The 22,246-nt window shown below is 40.9% G+C and overlaps 1 protein-coding gene across 1 annotated transcript in view; it reads left to right on the plus strand.

The window, feature by feature from the left end:
* Positions 1 to 22,246, plus strand: part of ADAMTS20 (ADAM metallopeptidase with thrombospondin type 1 motif 20) — a 1,292,194-nt gene that overhangs the window by 736,895 nt on the left and 533,053 nt on the right. Inside the window, exon 18 of the mRNA XM_069228834.1 lies at positions 10,401 to 10,496. Coding sequence (XP_069084935.1) covers positions 10,401 to 10,496 — 96 coding nt within the window. The remainder of the gene's footprint in view (positions 1 to 10,400; positions 10,497 to 22,246) is intronic.

The raw sequence follows: 22,246 nt of genomic DNA on the forward strand, positions 1-22,246 counted from the left end.
ACACATGCACCCTGTGTCAAGAATTACTATTGGTATGCCAACAGCAGCATTTTGCCATGAGTAATCTTATAAGCCAACTATTACCTCTAATATAACAGTTGCAGTATTTTGTCACAAGTGATTGTCGTGCTAAGAACTGCTTCCAAAATGTCAGCACCAGTTTTTTTCCATGGGTGCTTTATTATGCCAGGGCCAACTTTACATTTGCAAGCAATACAACATATTCTCACTCAAATTCACATTCATTTTTACTTATTAACTTTCATTCATTCTTGCTTGCATTCACTCTTCCTCTCACTCTTTCTTCCTCTCTCTTATCCTCACTCCCTAATCACTCTTTACTTACTGACTCACTCATCCTCACCCACAGTTACACCCATTCACTGCCACTCACTGTCACTTATTTTAACTACCTCAAACTCTTAACACTTCTTGGAGGCATTCAAACTGCTTAATTCTCACTTATTCACTTTCACTCTCTTACAGTAACTCTTTTGCTCACTCCTTCAATCTCACTCATTCTGACTCAATCACACTCACTTACCAATACTAAGTCTCACTAATTTTGACTATACCTGTGGTTCTTTCACTCAGTTTCACTCACACACGTTCACACCTACAGACTCACATTCACAATACACACACTCTCTCCCAGCTGTCTCTGCAAAAGTCTGTTCCAGCTCCTGGTGCTCCATTTTTGTGAGAGTAACATAGAATAAGATATTATTCTTCAATATTAGTGTAAAAATGAGCAAAAGACTGTTTCTTTATTATCTCTTTCTCACACCTAACTTCCCCTCTATTGTTGTTCCTCTTTGCTGTGTCTGTCTGCCTGTTACTGCTCACACCTCTCCTCCCCTTGTTGTAGTCTTTCTTGCCTGTCCGTCTTTACCATTTTTATTATTTCTCTACCTCTCTCTCTCACCTATCTCTTCCAAAATCTGCCTCCTCATCTAGCTACCGCACCGGCATATTTCTTCCTCTCACATACACACATACATCTTTGCCTCCCTTTGCCTCACTTGTCGGAGTAAGATGTCTTCCTGTCTTTTGGTGTCTACGCTTTCCCAATGTGCAGGAATAGCAAGAAACATTGAGACACATTTTTGCCAGGCCCTCTCAATTCAGAAACAATAAATTATGTTTCACTAACTTCTGTGCTTCTGTTCCCTCATGCATCATGTTGCTCCCTCTCACCCATATTGTGTACTTCTTCCTCCATGCTCCCTTTTGCTTCTGACCCATTGTTACCTGTCCACCGTGATCCATTTCCCCACCGGCAACCTTCATGTTGCTTCCACCCTGCTTTTCCTGTTGCTCCCCACAGACCTACTTTTTGTTTTTAAAAAACTATTTGGCGCTACATTTTTTTTGCTTTAACAATCCAACCTGGAGCTATAAATACAAGGAAATACAGCCTTGCTCCTTTTGTAGGTGCATGCACGCATGGTGAACATGCATACAAAATTACATGGTCTATGCTGCTGTGTCATATTTCCTTTTTTTGGGTTACCTCTTTAGTTATGATGCAGAGCATCGCTAAAAACCATTGGTGAAGCCAATAGTTTCCAAAGGTAAGACATATTGGCTTTGTAAGTGCTTGTTTAACAATCTCTCAGGCCAGATGTTGCAGGGGAACTGCCAGAGGCCATAGGGACACTGCCAGGGTTCGCAACAAGGAAGCCAGTGGCCTCAAATTTGACCCCTGCTGACCACTAAATTCCTTCTAAAACACCCCTAAATAATTGAGGTGATTGGTGCACCTTCCATTTCTTACTGCACCTTGCACTTACATGTTAGTTCTGAAGTCCTAATGTTTCAGTGATTAACCACACAGTTAAAGCTTTGAGAGTGCTCACCACATTTGCATGAGGCAGTTCCATAGGAGCATTTACTGTGTCTTCTTTCAGTGTCAAAGTCCAGACAAAAATACATACATGCTATGCTCTGCTACTGGGCTCCTCATTTGTTTATTTCACTCCCATGGAAACATTCATTCAACCTCCCCTCAGTGTTCTAAATGCTGAGAAATGAGCACATGGCAGAACTGATGCACAAATAAGTAATATCTGTGCCTGCAAAAGTACAAGGATCATGTCTTTGTGAGTCAGCACTGGATTTGGCATGATAGTCCTGGCCCCTTGATATACCTCCGTAAAAACAATTTTGTCAGGAGATTTTGATTTTTGATTTGTGTTACTGTATCATTAGATAAGTAATTCAGCTTGGGCAGATATTTTCTGGATGACATTTTTAAAAACTTTGGGGGCAAGTAGTCTTATAGAGACAGAAAATAACTCCCCAGAGCAACCCTTTCGCCATTTTCCGAAATTGTGGCTCTATAATGTTTTTTAGCCATCATATTGGTAGTTTATCCTAATATTCTTTTTGTTCCAGGTTTTCTGTTGATTCAAATTTGTAAACATGAGCAAAGCAGGTGGTAGCAGAGGATCTTTACCTCCTGACAGAGTGTTGCTAACTACAACTTATGAGGACTCCTTCAACAAAGAAAAATGTGTCATACCCAGCTAATCTGAAAGAAAAGTTAACACCAACTGCAGCTGGATGGAAGAGAGTTTGAAATGCTACAGAAATACTGCAAGATGAAGGTCACAAAACTTTGAAACTGATGGGTGAAGAGGATCAAATAGTATAGCATTGTAACAACAAGTGCTTCAAGTCATATACAATGGAAAAAGAGCCGGAATTTTTTTTGACAAAAAATAGCAGAAACCAGTGAATCACAATAAGAATCCAAGTCTTCTGAGAAAGCGACGACAACCAAACCTAATTCCCATCCACTTAGAAGATCCATGGCTACCACTTGTCCACCTCCAATAACTGATCAGAAAGCAGAGGATCTTTAATGTGTTATTTGTGGTTTAGCCGGAACAAGGGTCAAAGGGATTGACGAAAGAACAAAGTACAGAATATGTGAGTTTAAAGGGCAAACATGGTCTCATCTGCAGCTAGTTTTTTTTCCAAGATAAAGTTTTCAGATGAGTAGCTGATCTAAACAGCGAGGTGCATGTATTTGCAGCGGATTTGTATGCCCAATCGAACTGCAAGTGTGCATACATTTGAAAATATGAATGTAAATATGAATGTACAATGAGCTCCCAGCAGCAATGTAACCACCAGCCCTCAGTGAAGTTTGCACTCTTTAAAAAAGCAAATGAAGCTTTAAAGCCACTCTTGAGTGCTGGCTATGGGTTCACACTCAATGAGATCAGAGAAATAATGGTCAACATTGATGAAACTATATTGATCCATAATAATGAAATTAAGATTTTTTTGGTATGAACGTACAATGAAAGAATCTGTTTTTGTCAATCTAAGAAAAAGAATGAGCTACTTATGGTGTTCTCAGCTGATTTGACTCTTGAAGTTCTTGCAGCTAAAATAAGATCAGGATGCAGTAAAATCAGCAGGAGCCATTTTAATGAATGTCCTGAATGATTTAGGGCATGGTCATGTGTTGGGCAGTCTCCTGGTATTCGGACCACCAGGATTGTGGCGGTTGGACCACCACCATGCTTTTGGCAGTCCAAGCACTGCCAAAGCCGTAATGAGGGCCTTAGATTTTGGACTTAATCACAAATTTTGTGATTCACCAGAGCCCCACAAATCATGGAAGTCAACAATAATGCCTGATGTTGTCATAACAATTTTTACATCATTGTTTAATATCAGCAAAGCAAAACTGTTACAAATAAAGTTCTTGAGTTCGGAACAGAAGCTGACAACATTGATGGTGGCTTTGAAGATATAAGCGAAGAAGTTAAAGACAATCCCATGAACCAACAGGTTTATGATGTGCAAATGTACTCTGATTTTGAAATGAAAATTTATGAATTACATCACAGCAAAAAGAAAACTTCACTACATCAGATGACTGCCCACGCAGTCTATGACAAGTGCAAAAGTAGGGAGCTAATCGCTTCAATGAATAGCATTGATGTATCAACAAGTTATAATGACATAGTAAGAAGCAGGAACTTGTTAGCACCTCATGCTGTAAAATCTTGTAAATCTGAGAGCACACCACTTCCAAGTCACTTTACCAGGAAAGAATTTACAAACACTGCTCTGAATAACTTTGATTTTGAAGACAGCTCTTTTTTGTCTGGAAAACTCAGCACACATCATACTGCCATGGTGCTTTTTCTAGACGGTACTAATGAAGTAGGTGCTAGAAAACAAACTATGTCAGCTGCAGGCATAAGCAAACCAAGATGCAAACTTACAACCCAACTGTCTTGCCAGTATGTGCAAAATCACAACAAGCCATCAACACATCCCAGTCTACCAAAAAGTTTCAAAGTGGCTGAGGATAGGGATCTTCTTCTACCTGATGCTGCGCTTTGCAAAGCTGATTTAAGTGAATTTATCATTTTGCTTATTCAGTGCGGACTAACGGATGAAGAAAAGCAAGATCCTCCTTGAGCTGTAATTCATGTTCTGATCTCCCAGAATACCGTCCACTGAAGAAGGTTGGATTTTTATCAATAATACTATCTCCAATCACAAACTATGCAACAGTATACACAGCTCTAAAAAAAAATTAAAATGTGCATGCTCAACTTGAAGACCAGCTTATCCTGCCAATTTTCTGTGATGAAGGTGTTTTCCGTATTGTAGCTGGCATTTTTAAGAGTAATCCAGTAGAATTTGATGATCTTTATCCAATGATGGGTGTTTTCCACATGGCAAAAGTTGCATTGCGAGGTGCAGGAAGTTATCTCAGTGTATTTGGCATAGACAATGCACTTATTGAGGCTGAAATCTTTGGAAGCAAAACTGTCCAGTCAGTATTGAGTTTGTCAAAGATTGTGAAGAAAAATCAGAGCTTTGCAAGTACTGGGGAAATGTTTTACACATGAAAGCTCAAGTGAAAAACTTGGTACAATCTGATCAGGAAGGTAATTTGGAGCAGCACATGAAGACTGTGGAGTCACTGATTACTTTTTTCCACAGATTCAATTGAATAAACTACCTGAGATATGGGTCCTGGTATTTAGAAAGAGTGAAGAAGCTAGAGGTGGAAAAACCATACCTCTACAGAAAATTCATCCAAAGACATTTTGTGGTGAAAGACAGAGAGGGACGTTCAATGCTGGGGCTGCAGGTATGAAACAGGAACAGACGAATAAGAGATCACAGAAAAGTTCAATCAATAATTTCTATAGCACAGCTAATCACCTGAGTTTGAGAGGTAGCGTGTTCCATGTCTGGGCTGTGAGGTAGGAGAAGGATCTTCCTTCTGCTGTGCTTTTTCATATCTTGTGAACAGCTGCGAGGGTGAGCTTGGAAGAGCGGAGTTGTCTGTTGGGTACGTAGAAGGTGAGGTGGCGGTTGAGGTATGGCGGTTCTATTTTGTGTAGTACCTTGTAAGGTGTGTATCAGGAGTTTTTATTTGATGCGCTTGTTGAATGGGAGCCAGTGTAGGTCTATGAGTTGGGAGGAGATTTGGCTGTGTTGGGGGATGTCCAGGATGAGTCTGGCTGCTGCATTCTGGATTCTTTGTAGTCTTGATTGCAGTTTCTTGGTACTGCCGGCATAGAGTGTGTTGCCATAGTCCAGCTTGCTAGTGAAGAGTGTGTGGATGACTGTCTTCCTGGTGTCGGAGGGGATCCACTTGAAGTTCTTTCGAAGGAGTCAGAGACTGTGGAAGCATGACAATGAGATGGTGTTAACTTGGTGGGTCAAGGATAGAGAGGAGTCTGGGATGATGCCCAGATTGCGTGCGCGGACTGTGGGAGCGGGGGCATTTCCCAGTGCGGTAGGCCATCAGGAGACATTCCAAGTCTGAGTTGATTTTGAGGCAGCTCACTTCCATCCAGGTGGCGACTCCTCTCATCCCATTGTGAAAATTTCTCTTGGCCTTTATAGGGTCATAGGAGGAGGAGAGGATCAGTTGGGTATTGTTGACGTAGGAGACAACGTTTAGCCCATGTTGTTTGATGATCTTGGGTAGCGGGGACATGTAGATGTTGAAAAGTGTCGAGCTGAGTGATGATCCTTGAGACACTCCGTAGCATGTATCTTTGGGTTCTGATGTGAACAGCGGTGGTCTGACACTCTGTGTTCTTCCAGGGGGGAAGGACTTGATCCATTCCAGTGCTTCATCGTGGATGCTGGCCTTGTGGAGTCTGGTAAAGAGGCTGGAGTGGGAGACGGTGTCAAATGTGGTGGAGATGTTGAGGAGGATGATTGTGGCCGTGCCTCCATGGTCCAGTATGACACGTATGTCGAAGGTGCTGCTAGAAGTGCTGTTTCAGTGCTGTAGTTGCTCTTGAATCTGGATTGGGATGGGTATAGGATTTGGTGTGTCTCGAGGAATTTGGTGAGTTGTTGGTTGACAGCCTTTTCTGTTACTTTGGCTACTTTGTCTGAGACACATACAAGTGAATATGTTGCTCAATAGCAGCTAGTTTACCATGAAGTCCCTTCTATTTGCAATGTTTTCAGAGAGATGACAAATTCAAATTAATGGACCATTGTATACTGTTCCTCACAACAAACTTGTGGGAAAGCAAGGGGACTGTCTTAATAAACATGTTGATCCTTCTTCATTTCATGCAGCAGCAAGAAAACACCTTTGAAGTGACTGAGCCTGTGTGACTACACAATTTCATGACCAAACAACATGTGGACAGTGATATAAAGACACGTCTACTAGATGCCCTGGAACATGGGTCGAAACTATATGCACAACCAAAGCGGGAGAGATTTGTATTGAAAGAGAAAAAGCTGTTTGACATAATCACTAAAGCTAAACTTCCATGCTTTAATTGCCATAATAAGAGTTTCATCCAACCAGCCACTACAAAACAGGTTACAAAAAAACAAGACATCGAGAAATGAATGTAGCAAAAGAAAGGTGTGAATTTATCATTCTGTTGCATGATCTTCTTCCAACAGCCGCATTATTTGAAGGAGATGCTGTAACTAAACCAGTGAAGCACAAACTCATACAAGAGGTTGAAAAAAACCTATTACCTGGAGAATTTCAATCCTAGAAGGTGTCCACATTGAAAACTGCTGTTGTTGTGGACTCTGTCACAATTGCGAGTGGTCAAGATTTCATCTATGCAAAACTTCGGAGAGGTCGGTCAGACTATTCTACAAATATCAAAGTCAGTGTGCACCTTGCAAGAACTGCACATTGTCTTTGACAATTACCTTGAACAGTCTGTCTAAGAATGTGAGAAAGTCAGGCGAATATGTATAAGTGGAACAATTGACTTTGCCTGCATCAAAAATTTGATATACATACCTGTGCAACTTGATAAATTCTGGTCATAAACATTGAACAATATGAACTTAAAGATGTTAACTCACCAAAACATTGCTGATGCTTTAGTGAACACTGAATTTCTACTTATTGCAAGTAAAATGATTGTCAATGAGAAGCTGGTGCCTGCAGAGATATATTCAAAAGGTACAGGCCATATTGTTCAAGAACTTAACAGCAAATTGGAGGAAGCTGACTTTCATGTTGTTGTGACAGTTTGAAATGGTTCCCATCGAGTCATCGTTCTGTCAAATGACACAGATGTTATTATTGTGCTACTTAGATTTGTTGCAATGTTCATCAGTCAAGGATTGTCAGAGTTATTAGTTTGTTATGGAGCAGGAGAGACACATATGGCCCAATTACAAATTTGGCTGTCCTAGGACCGTCGGTTTGGCAGTGACGATCAGACCACAGTGGCGGTCCGACTGCCACATTACAAGGTTGGCAGGCAGACCCGCCAACCTACTGCCACCTATGGCAGGATCCTAGATCCAGACGGGCTAACCGCAGTGCTGGTTGTAATCAGCCAGAGCGGCGTGGAACTCAAGGCCACCCTGCTGATCAGAAACTTGTTCTCTGCCAGCCTTTTCATGGCAGTTCCACCACCATGAAAGGCTGGCAGAGAACAAGTTCAGGGGGCCACCGGGGACCACTGCAATGCCCATGGCATGGGCAGTGCAGGGGTCCCCCCGCCCAGCACCCTTGAAATGTGCAGACAGTGCACATTTCAAGGGTGCTGGTGCCCCCAGCGTGCTGCAGCATTGCCGCCGGCTCTATTATGAGCTGGCGGCAATGCTGCCGTACCTTTCCCACTGGGTGGTTTCTCCTGGTCAGCCCAGTGGAAAGTTGTAACAGGGCTGGCGGGCAAGCTTCCAGCAAAGCGGCAACATCCTCGTCAGGAGTTTGGCGGATGGATGTTTCCGTCCACCAAACTCATAATAAACCTCTTAATCCTGCTTCACATTCTGGAGAAGAAACCTGGCCCAGAGATGCCCAGTGTGCTGATCAAGGAACATATTCTTATGGGTGTTGACACTATGAACAAAATTGGAACAAAGCCTGGAACTTTAACTGCTCAACCTGTTAAGTTTCTACAGGGATTTGCTGCGACAGAAGAAAAATGTGACTTTAAAAACGTAGAAAAATACCTAGTGTGTGTGGAAAACGACTTCTGATTGTCATTGATTGTCATGCATTTGAGTATCATTTGTACAGTGAGTTCAAGAAATTAGCCTGCTAAGTCACTTTTATTCTGTGCGAGGACACATTAAAGGAGTGTTATACTTGGTCAGAAGATGTGTAAATGCTTTGGATCATGCATATGTAGAGAAATATCCATGTGAATTTGGTTGGGAAGATGTTGATGGGGTGCTAAAACCTACAAATTCTCTCAAAGCCTCTTCCCACAGAACTTACACGTACATGTACTTGCAAACCCTGTGCTACAAAAAGATGTGCCTGTCAATATGCTGTGATAAGCATCATTTTTTCCCACATTCAGATTATAAACATTGTTTGGTGTATACATGAAAGGATTAAAAAACATTAATATTTGTTTCCTTTCTACACATTTCTCTTCTTCCTCTATTATAGCCACCATTTTGGAAAATGGTCGAAGGGTTGTTCAGAAGAGTTATTTTTTGTCTCCATAAGACTACACGACCCCTAAAACATTTGTTTTGACACCAAAATGGACTATGTAGGTCTCATGGTTCCTGAAATATTACATCATCACTGCAACACTTCCACCATTTTTTTAAATGTCTAGAAACATTCGGCCTGGATCAGCAATGTCTACCCAAGCTAAATTACTTCTCCAATGATTCAAAAACACAAATCAAAAATGAACATTTCTGGACAACAATTTTTTTACAGAGATACACCGAGGGGCCAGAATTATGAGGTATGGCATGAGGTAGTGCCTACATCTTTCATAGAGAAGGCAACTTCATTGTGAACCAGACACCCATGTCCATCCTTCGTAGTCGAGAAATTCATTTGCACTCCTAAATCACATAAAAAGGCCACTAATTATATTGATAATTGAAAACTAAACTCCAGGAAGTACATAGAGAAGATTACCCAAGATAAACATTCTGCTGTTTAGCTTGCAAATGAACCACACACAGTGCAATTGGTCCAATCATGGTTCCACTTTTTGAGCATACTGGGATACTAAGCATTTTATAATACTTTTTGTGGTTTCCCAGTCATTTAGGACATGCGTATGATGCTGGTGGTCTTGCGACTGCAAGCCTCGTGGTGTGGTCAGGACCTCCACCAGGGTACTGCCATTCACTGTACTTCAAGACCTAGCCCCCTATATCGAGTTTGGTGGACGGGAAAGCCCAACCGCTAAACTCCGACAGTGTGGTCCCGCCTACGCCGCGACATCCCCACCGATGTCATTGAGAGTTTGCCGCTAGGTCAGCTGGTGGAAACCTGAGTTTCTGCCCACTGGCCTGGCGGGAAACTGGTTACAGCATTGTCCCTGGCTCGTAATCAAGCCAGCTGCAATACTGTAGCCTGACGGGTGCACCAGTCTGGTGGTTTAGTGACCGCCAGACTTGTAATGAGGCCCCTAGTCATTGTCTGGTCAGAGGTGCACCTCATTACTACCCACACTTGACTATAGCAATCAGAACCTGAACCTTTATTTTTTGCAAAATATCTGTGATGAGGGAACCATGTTTTTGGGCTTTGTAGCTTTTGATCCATTCGAGCTGCATTCAGTATTTAGGTGGAATTTTCTAATTATGCATCAGATCGTGGAATATGTGCAAACGTAGCAAATACATAGTTATGAAGAGAACGCCATGGAATCGCTTGACTACAGTGGCCATGATTATAATGAAAATAAACATATTTACAAATGAGTGTGGGGCATTTAGCTAGATAATGCAATATTAAGAGCAGATATTTCTCTAGCTCAGTAATTTCCCCCCGAAAAGCATTATTAAATCTTCCTGCATATCTTGTATTTTCACCTCTTATCATAGACAAAGAGCATAAATGACAGCAAAAGTGTGCATATGCCTGTTTAGGACATTTGTACTGTTTTCAATTCACAACAAAGTAATGATGATTTACTAACTTACAGGTTATAATGTTGTGGTAAAAATTCCAGTGGGGGCAACAAACATAGACATACGCCAGCACAGCTACTCAGGAAATGTGGATGATGACAACTACCTTGGTAAGTGATTCCAGCACACAGAATTTCATGTATTTATATGCTTTATCTTTTACTTCCAAGCTGGTATGTTGCAGACAAATGATCATAGATTCCGCCTCTACCACACTTTGGCTGAAATACTGCAAAAGGTTGTTGTTAACTGGCAAAGCAGTTCCAGACAATTTGACTTATCATGAATTACTCATGTTTTGAGTTTCATGATTACTTTCATGGGGTTAGAAATTGTTTAAAACAATGTGTTGATTAAATGAAGCATGGGGTTTCCATAAACAGTAGACATTTTGGAGGTCATTATGAGTTTGGAAGACAGTTTTCAAAGTCTGCCAAATTTCCGATGGGGAGGTTGCCGCCACACAGGCCCCTTTATGAGTTTCCCACTAGGTTGGTGGGAAGAAACCTCGGTTTCAGCCTGTTAGCCTAGCAGGAAACAGGCTACAGCATTGTCACTGGTGCGTAATTGAGCCGGCGTCAATGCTGTAGTCCTCAGGGTTCACCAGCACCCTCACAATGTCCACTGTCTGCAAAACAGACAGTGAACATTGCGAGGGTACTGTGTAGGGGGAAGTGCATGGGCAATGCAGGGGGGCCCCCTGTGGCCCCATGCATCTGTTCTCTGCCAACCTTTTCATGGCAGTGATACCACCATGAAAAGGCTGGTGGAGAACGAGGTCCTGGAGGAGCTGGGAGTTCCCTGGCATTCTGACTACCAGGGTTTTAATGTGACAGCCGGACCGCCGCATTGGCAGAGATCCAGACTGCCACTGCAGATGCCTTCCTCAAAAACGTTTTGGCAGGCTATTAGTTTGGCATTCTACCTTACTGAATTTATTTCAAGAAGTTTTCCATTAATTCATGCTGGAATTACACTGCAGTTTATGCAATTCTGATTAGAATTACTTCACCATTTATGCAGCCCACTAGGCCTTGTATGGAATGTTGCACTCAATAAGAATTAAAAAACAGTTATCTTAAAATATGTTCTGTTGTTTTTTGGTCATTGCTTAACAATACCAATTGGAATCGGAATGAAAAAGTCAAATCTGTAGTTACTGATTCTGGCAGCAATATATGCAATTTGTTGTTACATCTCACTTTTTTTTATTTGTGTGCTCTTTATGTTTACTATTAATTATTCACTTCTGCATCAGTGCAATTCTCCTGTCACTTACTTTTGACAACATCAACATTTTATCATACAGAATTCTACTTTCTCTAGCTGAGGATCCATCGACTAGTATATTGTTATTTAACACATTCCAACGGATTTTATCAAAGTGTTATTTTTATTATTTAATTTTGCGTTGCCATTTAGTCACTCAACTGTACCACTAAAACATAAAGGTCCTAATTATGAGTTTAGTGTGCTGTAAAGATCGCCCACCAAACTCCCGCAGTCAGATTACCGCCAGTGCAGTCCCCTTCCCACGGCCCCTATTAAGAGTTTCCCGCTAGGTCAGCAGGCGGAAACAGAGTTTCCACCTGCTGGCCCAGCAGGGAAAAGCCCACAACATTGACGGCGGCCCATAATTGAGCCAGCGGCAATGCTGTGGTGCGTAGGGTGCACCAGCACCTATTACGCTTTTGAAAAGTGCGACGAGATTGGCCATGGGGGCCCTTGCACTCCCCATGCCATGTGCATGACCAGCACAGGGGCCCCCATGGTGCCCCCAGCACCCCATTCATGCCAGCTTTTACATGGCGTTGCTACCGCCATGTAAAAGCTGGCAGACAGGGGACTCATGATCCCCAGGGCAGCGCTGCTTGTTGCTTGCAGGGCTGCCCTGGCGGATCAGGACCGCCAACACCGCCAGCACCTCCAGCGGCCGTGGCCCTGGTGTTCTTAAGATCATCAGGGTCGTAATGAGGGGCACAGTCTTTGCTAAACTGGTAACCAATGGGGCACCTACGAACCTCCATTTTAGGTCTGATACCTCAATAGCAACTTCAAAGTATAGATTGATCTTTATTTTATATCATGGACAGAATATTGTGAGTACTAAGATATCGAGAGGTATAATATGCAAGTTGAGTATCAATGTTTTATGTTTAGAATATCCTATTTATGTTTAAAATATGCTATACTAAAATATTATTGTATATCATATTGTTTCAACCTAGTTTGATTTATACTTTTTTTATTGTGGCACTTTTGGGGGATTGGGTGGGTAGTGTTTTATTATAAATAATAATCACAATTACTTGTTTTCATATAGTAATTTATTCTGCAATTCTGCTGTTTGTAAGTGCTCAGATAGTACTAAATTTACCTTGGATGGCTGAGCTGGCCTTGCTAGGATTCAAACTTGTGACCTGCTGGCCATCACTTTGTTTCACTGTTGAGAATGCAGTTCATAGAGCTAGCCCTCCAGCTGTCTGTTACTTAATAGCTATTTATTTATCTATTTGTTTATTTATTCATTTGTATTACTATTTTACTGTTAATATATAAAATATATTTTTCTAATCGTATACATTCTGATATGTTTTCCAGTTTTGGGGTTTTGCTGGAGTAGTGAGTGGATAGTTTTGATTTTACATTGACATATATATATATATATATATTTTTTAAATAGTTTAAAATAAAATGGCTATTATATGATCAGATGAATTAAAACATTGCACTATTTTATAATGATAATCTGGCTCACGGATTTTCATTTTTATTTTTTCACATTATATAATTGAGTTGTGTACTTTATTTGGGAATTTTATATGGGTAGTTTTCTTTTTATATTGCAGAATAATTTACAGCAATATTGGTTCATTGTTGGCCAATATTTTTTTTTCAAGTTTACTAAAGAATCTACATTTGAAATTAAATTGAGTTTTGAGATATCTATCTTTTTATCCATTAATATGTATAAGAATGTGTTCCAGTTTAACTCACCATGATATTGGGGTTCACATCTTTAATATTGCAGTTTTGAAATCTGAAAAACTTTTTTTAAATTTGAACCACAATTATTTTTTTTTAAGTATAAAAATGGTCTTATTAAGCACATTTAAATTAACAATTCAATATAGAATAATACATTTGGCCCGACAAGTATATTCACTTTTCCCAATACTTTTTAGACTGCAGTTAGAATATTACATTTCACCCCTCCAAGACATTGTTTCCTTATTGGTTCTGGGATTAGAATTAGATTAGTAAATCAGACTCCCCTAAAATAATGCACGTTCATTAATATTTGTGCTTCTGGAGTTAAAACAGTAGATCTGGCTCCCTGCCCCCACCCAGATATATGTACTTTCTCCAATGTTCGTGTTACTGGAGTTAGAATAATACATTTTACCTTCCATTTTATGTCATTTAGTCAATGTTTGCAAAGTGATTGAGTTGCTATAATAAGCATGAATTTAAAATGTTATGTTTTTTAAATAATAAAATGTATCAGAAATTAATCTGAGTTGTCCATATGTATACATTTTGGCATGATTTGTAGAATTCGAGGTAATATATCAAGTTAACATTCTTTAATTTTTAAAAGGTATCTCCATTTTAGGAAATATTTTTAAATATTTTATAAAGTTGTGTTTGACTTTGTTTGCATATTTTGTTACTAAAAATAATATATACTTGAATGTTTTTACAAATGTATATTAGTTTTTAAATTTTTAGAAATGTACCTTTTAATTCGAGTAATGTTCATGTACCATAAACTTGAAAATCTATTGTATTTATAGTATGCAAAGTTTAACTGTGTAGGTATAGTTTAAAATAATATTTCATAGAAAATAGTTTTAATAAATAGTACCTATATTTAATTTTAAGTAGATTGGTTGTTTATATAGAAAAATATGTTTGTGAAATTGTAAACTAAAGAGTAAATAGTGCTTTATATTAAATTACATTCAATTTAATTTCTTCCAGAACTTATTTTTTATATTATATTTTACATTATTGTAACCTATATTTTACAAATTGTATTATAGTTAACTTGATTTTAAGTCATTACAATATTTTTGTGGTTTACATTTGTCTATTTTCTATTTTGTTTGCTGGTTACATTTTTTGTAAGTATATAACATTTGTTATCAATATGTTTGGTACAATAATGTTATGTCAACAATATGTGTGTTGACAATATTCTCACATGCAACCCTGAGATATGGTTGAATGCAGCTTGTAGGTAGTCCAAAGTGTGGAATTACATGTTTCCATTAGGTATGGAATCCATTTTGTCTTGCTCAGTTCTGTGATACTCAATGATAACAATATCTGATATAATAATATAAGAGAAGGTACACAAGATATATCATTGGTTTGTAGTAACACAGCTTGTCTCATCAAATGTAGACTCTCAATAGTTATTTGCAAGGCCAGGCAGAGTTCCAGTACATAGGTTCAAGTGGCAGATCAAGAACCCAACAGTATTTTCACAATCCAAATAAAGAAATCTATCACTGCCTATCTAATCACTATATTGAGCCCTCTAAAGACTAAGAGGTTGTACAGTTTAAAGAATTAAAGGTCCAAGGGGAAAATTAGACTCTGTGGGAGTACTGATAGAATCATATTAAGAAAACAAGTAAACAGAGTCTGGTTTTAAAGTCCTCAGGTATACAAGATAATAATAGGCTTTGGTAATTAATCTGATATGTTTTTTTTTTCTAGTTATATAACAGAAAACACAAAACGGAAGAACAGAATTTGAGTGTACAAACTGTTGCATTGAAATCTGGTTAAACAGGGGGTTATTTATGTGGGGAGTAATGTACTAATGTCTATACACATATCATTTATCTTTTTTCTGGTAAAGGTGCTAATAAAAGCTTAGACAGTGGGCTAAAGATATAGCTTTGAAATGCATTGACATGATCCTGTATAATAAAACAAATTATTGTGAATGTTGTTAAAACACTGGTCAGTTTGTTTAAGCAAGTAAACAAGTAGTATTAAAATAAAAAATAAGAAAACTTTGATCTTAATACTTCTTACGGCTTTGCATATTTTCCAAATCCTTACTGTGAATAGCACCCTAAGACAGAATGATTCTATCGTAGCTGAAATTATGACTTAAAAAACCCTGTGAGTACCACCATCTGATGAACTTACCTCTTGAATGGTTTTGTTCTTTTAAGACATGGCGATCTGTTCTGGGATCCCTGTTCGGTTGTTGTCCATGTGGTGTCCTGCCACTCGGAAAGGGGAGTGATTCAGGAGATAATATTTATGTTTTAGAATTAATGTTGAGGAGGAGAGCGTGTAAGGTGGAAGGTTAGAGGTTGATGTTCAGCAATGGGACACGCGCTTTACATTCAGAGAGACAATAACTAGAATCAAAGTATACATTTCAGCCTTGGGATGAAACGCACTTGCATTGTTCATGGGTCATGTCTATTATTGGTGTCCTTTTATAGAGGAACACAACATCTACAGTTGGGTGTACACCCTCATCATACTGTTTAGTCTTGGATGACCTCCACCAGACTATGATGGTGATGTGTTAGGGTTGTAGTCACAATGGAGCTTTTAGCAGGATTCTGCACTGTTCAAAGTGAGAAACTTCTGAAAAAGACCTATCTGATTGAGATAAATCATTAACTGCTAGAATGGTCTAGGCTGGGGTATCCAACCTTTTTAAGTGGGAGGCTAAATTATTATTTTTTACCAGCCAATAGGCTTGCATGGACATCACAGAACTGGTGAAATGTTAATCTTAATCCCAAGAATATCACTGAAAGGGTTGTGAAATAGGTTAAAAAGAACTAATAGGTGTTACTGTTAGACCTGCCATCCTTGGTGAGGTTTCCCCCTGAGATTTTGCCTTTCGGCCTCCTGTTTTGCTGACTTTGTTTTTGTGACCTTAGGCTTCTGCACACTTTACACTTGCTAACCAGTGCTAAAGTGTTTGCGCTCTTTCCCTAACATTTGGTAACATTTGCTTTTCCCCAATTGGCATATTTAATTTACTTATAAGTCCTTAGCAAAGTGCACTGCCTTTGCCCAGGCCTTTAAATTAAATGGTACTAGTGGATCTGTAGCACTGATTGTGTCACTCATTTAAGGAACCCAGGAAACATGTCTCAGGCCTGCCATTGCAGAGCCTGTGTGTGTGGCTAAACTGCCATGTTCACATGGCAAAACAACCACTCTGCCAGGTCTAAACCTTTCTTTTTAATACATATGTCACATCTAAGGTAGGCCCTAAGCAACCCAAAAGCAGGGTGCAGTGTATTTAAAAAGGTGGATCTGTACTTTTAAGTTTTACATATCCTGGTACTGAGCAACGCTTACATTTGTTTTTCACTACTGCAAGGGTTATCCTCTAGGTTAACATAGAGGTTATCTGATAACATCCTATGTTTATTTCACAATTGGGAAGAGACACGTTTTTCAAGTTTGGTATTTCTGGAATCACAATTTTAAATCATACCTTATGTAAGTTGGATTTTAAATTGCAATTCTGAAAATGATACTTTCAGAAGTTGGTATTTTCTTGCCTTAGCCACTTGGTGCCTGTCTCTGCTCACATGTCTGGAGTGAGGGGCAGCTGGACTTTGTGTATTCCCCCTAGGCAGCCACACACAAAGGTAGCCTAGGTGTGGCTTGGTGGGCCACCTGTGTCCTCATGGGCCATAATAGGCAAGATAGGACAAACAGTTGCATACCCATGTAGAGAGACTGGTGCAAGGACAGGAAGGGCAGGGACTTTGTGCATGTTAAAGGCATCTCTTTGAAGTCTCCCCACTTCAGAGGCACAACTGGGTATATGTACTAGACCTCTGACACCCTCAACTCAATACATCTCTTGACCTGTGGATACTCTGCCAGAAAGGTGGACAGCTGTGTTGCTACAAGGACTGTGATTCTGTTGGACTCCTAATTTGCTGGACTCCTGTGTTGCTGTGCTGACCTGCTGCCCTTTTGCCTGGGAGTAAGAAGGACTGGACCTGAATCTCTCAACCCAGAACCCAGAACCCAGATTGACTCCAAAGGCCAGCTGACTGGTCTCCTGATTGACATCTCACTGACCTAAGAGACTTCCAACCAACCTACATCTACACCGGGACTTTACCATCTGTGAGTCTGTCCTGCCTTGAAAGTGGGTCTACATTGTGTTTGAGTTGACTCATAAGCTCTCCAGTGAGGATTGACCTCAACACATCACTTTCAGAACCACTGTATCTCATACCAGACTGATCACCATTGTTGTGTGGAGAAAATTGATACATCTTCACTACTGCATGGGAAGGATCAAGGTATGGCTGCCACTGCAGGGATCAACATCAACGCGTCATTTCAGCCTGCTCCCTGCATCTTCGATGTCAATGCAACCAGGATTATAGTACTTCTACTCAGTGACCCAAAGGGGGCCCTGTAGCCGGCCCACACTCCACTGTGGTTGGCCTGAACTTTTGAGTTTGTCCCCATCTGACGTGAAAAGATATCCACAGTTGGTGCTTGTTGTTTCTAAGAGCTATTTTACAGTTTATTCTTTAAAAATGTATATCTCAGTTTCTACTTATTGGAGTTTTGTTGTTTTGGTCGTGTTTTATTTATTAAAATTACGCTCTATTTTCCTAACCAGGTAAGTTATCTTTTTATGTAATGTTTTCCGGTTTTACTGTTTGAAGTGTTGCTCAAGTACTTTACAAATTACCTCTCATGTTAAGCCTGATTGCTTTGTGCCAAGCTGCCAGGAGGTGAGCACAGGTTAATTAAGGGTGAGTTTGTGACTTACCCTCACTAGGATTGTGGTCCCTGTTTGGACAGGGAGAATACCTCTGACAGCCAGAAACCCAGTATTCAACAGTTGCTTTCTTCTTATCCCCTTCACATTGATCTTTACCTATAGTAAAAGTTCTAGTCAACTAAAGGAGGAGAAAATGGTATAGAGACGCAGGAAACATTTGATATGTAAGCCCTTGCAAACAAGGCTTACTTGAATCTTGCCTCTGTTTCCCAACCTGCTATCAACAGTGGCACAGACAAATTTAAATGGAAACCGTGATAGAAGAATTTGCATCTTGGTTCTCAAAAGCCCAAAATGATGAAAGGAAGCAAATCAGGAAGTTTGAGAAATAATGCAGAAAATCATCCTCTCTGCCAAGTCTGGTTGGTTGAGAACCGAAAGAAAAAGCTTAAAGACCACATTCTCAGGGGTCAATTCAACACATACCAGATCCCTCCTAGACACAGCAAAGAACAAACCAAAACCTCTATTTAAAGTAATCAAACAAGCAAACAACCCTATATCTAAAACCATACCCATGTCCTCTGGAGCCCTATACAATGAGTTTGTAGAGTTTTTCAACAAAAAAGGAAAGACAGTAGACATTTTCTTGCCAGTCACCTTTGACAATGTAGAAGATGATAATTTAACTTGCAAGACACAGTAGTCTTGGTCTCTTGGCTCCCAGTATGAGAGTCAGAACCACTGGATACCACACCTAAGAGGAAACCATCAAACCACCTATCTGAGATCAGTAAAGATCTCACCAAGCAGATCCTCCTCATTTGGTCCACCCTGGTGAACTCTTCCCTCAAAACAGGTACATATGCAAAATGTTTAAAGGTTCGCCAAATCCCTCCTCTTTAAAACAAAAAAAGCAGTCACTGAATTCAGATGGGCTAAACAACTTCTGTCCAGTCTTCACCCTTCCATTCCCTCGTAAGGTGTGTAGCCTCTTCTCAACTCTTATGCATGCAGAAAATGTCTTAGACTCTCTACACTCTGGATTCTGACAGGGTTACATCAACAATACTGCCCTGCAGATTTCTTATCACTCACTGCATCTTTGACTCTGGAAACTCATGCCTTTTTCTCTTGAATCTTTTAACTGCCTTTGATAAAGTCAGCCACCATGCTTTGATCAGCATTCTGAGAAGTAGAATGGGCATTGAAGGGTTAGTTATTGACTAGATTACCACCTATCTGATGAACCGTTCACAAGTAGTAAAAACTGTGAACTCTGTTTCTAATCAAGCTTGCAACAGGGGTTTCCTCAAGGCTAGAACCATTCACCAACACTATTCAATCTCTTTCTTGAATCGCTTTGTGGAACCCTAGAGAACTCTGTGATTCTCTTTCACCTGTATGCTGATGATACCCAGAACACTTTGGGAAGTATTCAAACCTGGATGTCAACTCACACCGTAAAGGTACCCTGTGAAAACAGAATTTCTTCTTTTAGCAATCTACCTTTACAAGAACGGATTGAATCACCCTCAGCCTTAGGGTGGCAACCCACCATTGTGCAGAATACCAAATCACTTGGTTTATCCTCATCAATCGGCTTAAGCTGCTGAGTCAAATCTCAGCCATGGCCAAGAGAACTTGGTTCCAACTAAGGCTGCTCTGGGGGATCAGGTACATCAATCCGGAACAGGACAGTTATTTAGTAATCAGACCTCTCTGCACTAATCTAAGTGCAACTCACTTCTCTTTGGCACCCCCAAAGAATACTTAGTTCCACTCAGAGCAGTTCTACATCCTTTGTCTAGTTTTGTTACTGGACACAAGAAACATGACCACATGATACCTACCCTGCTATCCCTCTAATAGCTTCCTATTGAGGTGTAAATTCAATGTAAAACTCCCTGTATCCCACAAAAAGACCTGCTCTACTCTTCACTTATCTACCTAACTAGAAAATAAGAAATCCCAGATCAAAATGATGCTCAAGAAATGCACAATCCCTTCTCCTGGAATCTCCCTTCTTCAAACAAGAAAAATACATGAACCAGTCATTCTCAGGTAGTACAACAAGAATATCGAACTCCCTTCCTCCAGCCCTTCATATGACCTCGCACCATGCTACCTTTAAAACTGAACTGAAGACTCTTCCCTTTGAAAGACACCAATGGCCTGATACTAGACTGGCGGTCACTAGGCCCCCAGACTCATGATGGCAGACCGCTAGGGTACTGCCATCTCCGCTGGGATTGGTGGTCCTGACGGGTTGACGGCGGGTGCAGATCGCAATTGGCCAGGCTGGTGCTGCATGCAGAGCTGCCCTGCTGATTATGACCTAGTTTCACTGCCATGAAAGGCTGGCAGAGAACAGGTGCAGAGGCCCACAGGGGTGACAATACACTTTGCATGGGCAGTGCAGGGGTCCCCCTTCCCAGCACTCTCGCAGTGCTTACTGTCTTCTGTGGGGTCGATTACGAGCCGGCAACAATGCTTCTGCCACTTTTCTCAAAGCCATAATGGGCCCAAGGGGCCCATTGTCGATCCCGCCCCTCGCCAGCACACCATTCGGCCCTTCGTTCTGCAGCTGGGAGCTGTGCGAGGCAGGGACGGAGAGCTTCACGCGGCTGGAGCCCCGGAGCCATCCGGAAACCATTCCCTCCATTCTGGACACTGGGGCCGACCTCTAGGACCCGGTGAGACGACAACACCCCGGGGGGCACAGAGAACCAGGGAGAGCCTCTTGAGGAGCTGGGGGCCCTGGAGGAAGGGGGAAAATAAACACAGAGGGAAAGAAAGGAGGGAATAACAGAAAGGACAAGGAAGGGAAAAAAAAAGGAAACAAAAAAAAAGGGGGAAAAAAAGCGAAGGAACAGACCATCAATAATAAGTGAAGGAGAAGGGGGAGAAGAGATTTTTCCTTTCCCTCTCACTGGGGACCTCCCTACTCCCCTTGCGTACACCTGCCCCCCCCACTCCCCACGCACCTGGATGAGGGAGAGGGGGGACAGCGAGCGAACAACCCAGTGACCAGAGGAACGCCAGGAGCAACGACGGAGTGAGGGGGGGCAGGCCGGACTACCTCTTACTTTTCATACCTCACCTCTGGGCGCACTGCCACATCTACTGGACATAGCCTGTCTTCCCCCCCACACTGTGTACCCTCCCTCTTCCCCCCTGCTCTCCCCTCCCCGGCCTAACAGTATAAGACTTGGACACACCGCTCTCCTACCATCCTTGCCACCGCAACCCCTGCTGCTACATTATCCGACTAATATGGAGCAGCTTTTATTATCACCACTTATGCAGTCTCGGATTGCTCCTTACCACTCTGAGAAGGATACCGTCCAAGATAGAGGCAAGCCTACCTATTTACTTCAATCACATGCCAGGGCGAAGACGATAATTAGAGAAGTCGGATTCATAAATGGCAGACAAGCTCTGGAAAATTGTCCTAACCCGACAGTTGATCTCACTATCTCCTCTTCCTTCCCCCCCTTTTTCTTTTCTTTTACGAAAACAGACACCTGATTGACCTGAGTTCTTTGCCCATCCCCACCCCCTTCCCTCCACTTCCTCTCCCCCTTCCCTATGACTCCCCACCCTCCCCCTCCTCTTAGTATAGATTAGTTCCCTGATTTGTTGTTTGCCGGCGATTGTGATCAATGTCATCATTATTGTTACTATCACTACAAGCACGTTTTTTCTTTTTGCTATCATCATTATTGCTAGTAATTGCTATCCCTCATTGATGGCCCCTTCTTTTCTCCCTCTATCGGTTTTCTTCTCCTTTTTTTTTCCTCCCTATAAAAATGTTAGGTTCTGCAACCATAGATATATATGCCAAGCACCTGCAGCTGTGCCTTTAGAGATACCCATGTACCCTCGCTAGACCATGTTGCCCACGAACTGTTGTTCTATAATATAACCCATGTGGACTATCTACCTTTTTCGTTATAAAGGGTTGTACTATGTCATATTGTAAGGGTTGACATGTTGTATACTGTTAAAGGCAATAAAAAACTACAACACACAAAAAAAAAAAAATTACAATATTTATTAAATGTGATTGTCCAATTTTCCTAATAAAACTTTATTTAAAAAAGCCTT

Source organism: Pleurodeles waltl, chromosome 4_1 (genome assembly GCF_031143425.1).
Source record: "Pleurodeles waltl isolate 20211129_DDA chromosome 4_1, aPleWal1.hap1.20221129, whole genome shotgun sequence".
Lineage (NCBI taxonomy): Eukaryota > Metazoa > Chordata > Amphibia > Caudata > Salamandridae > Pleurodeles > Pleurodeles waltl.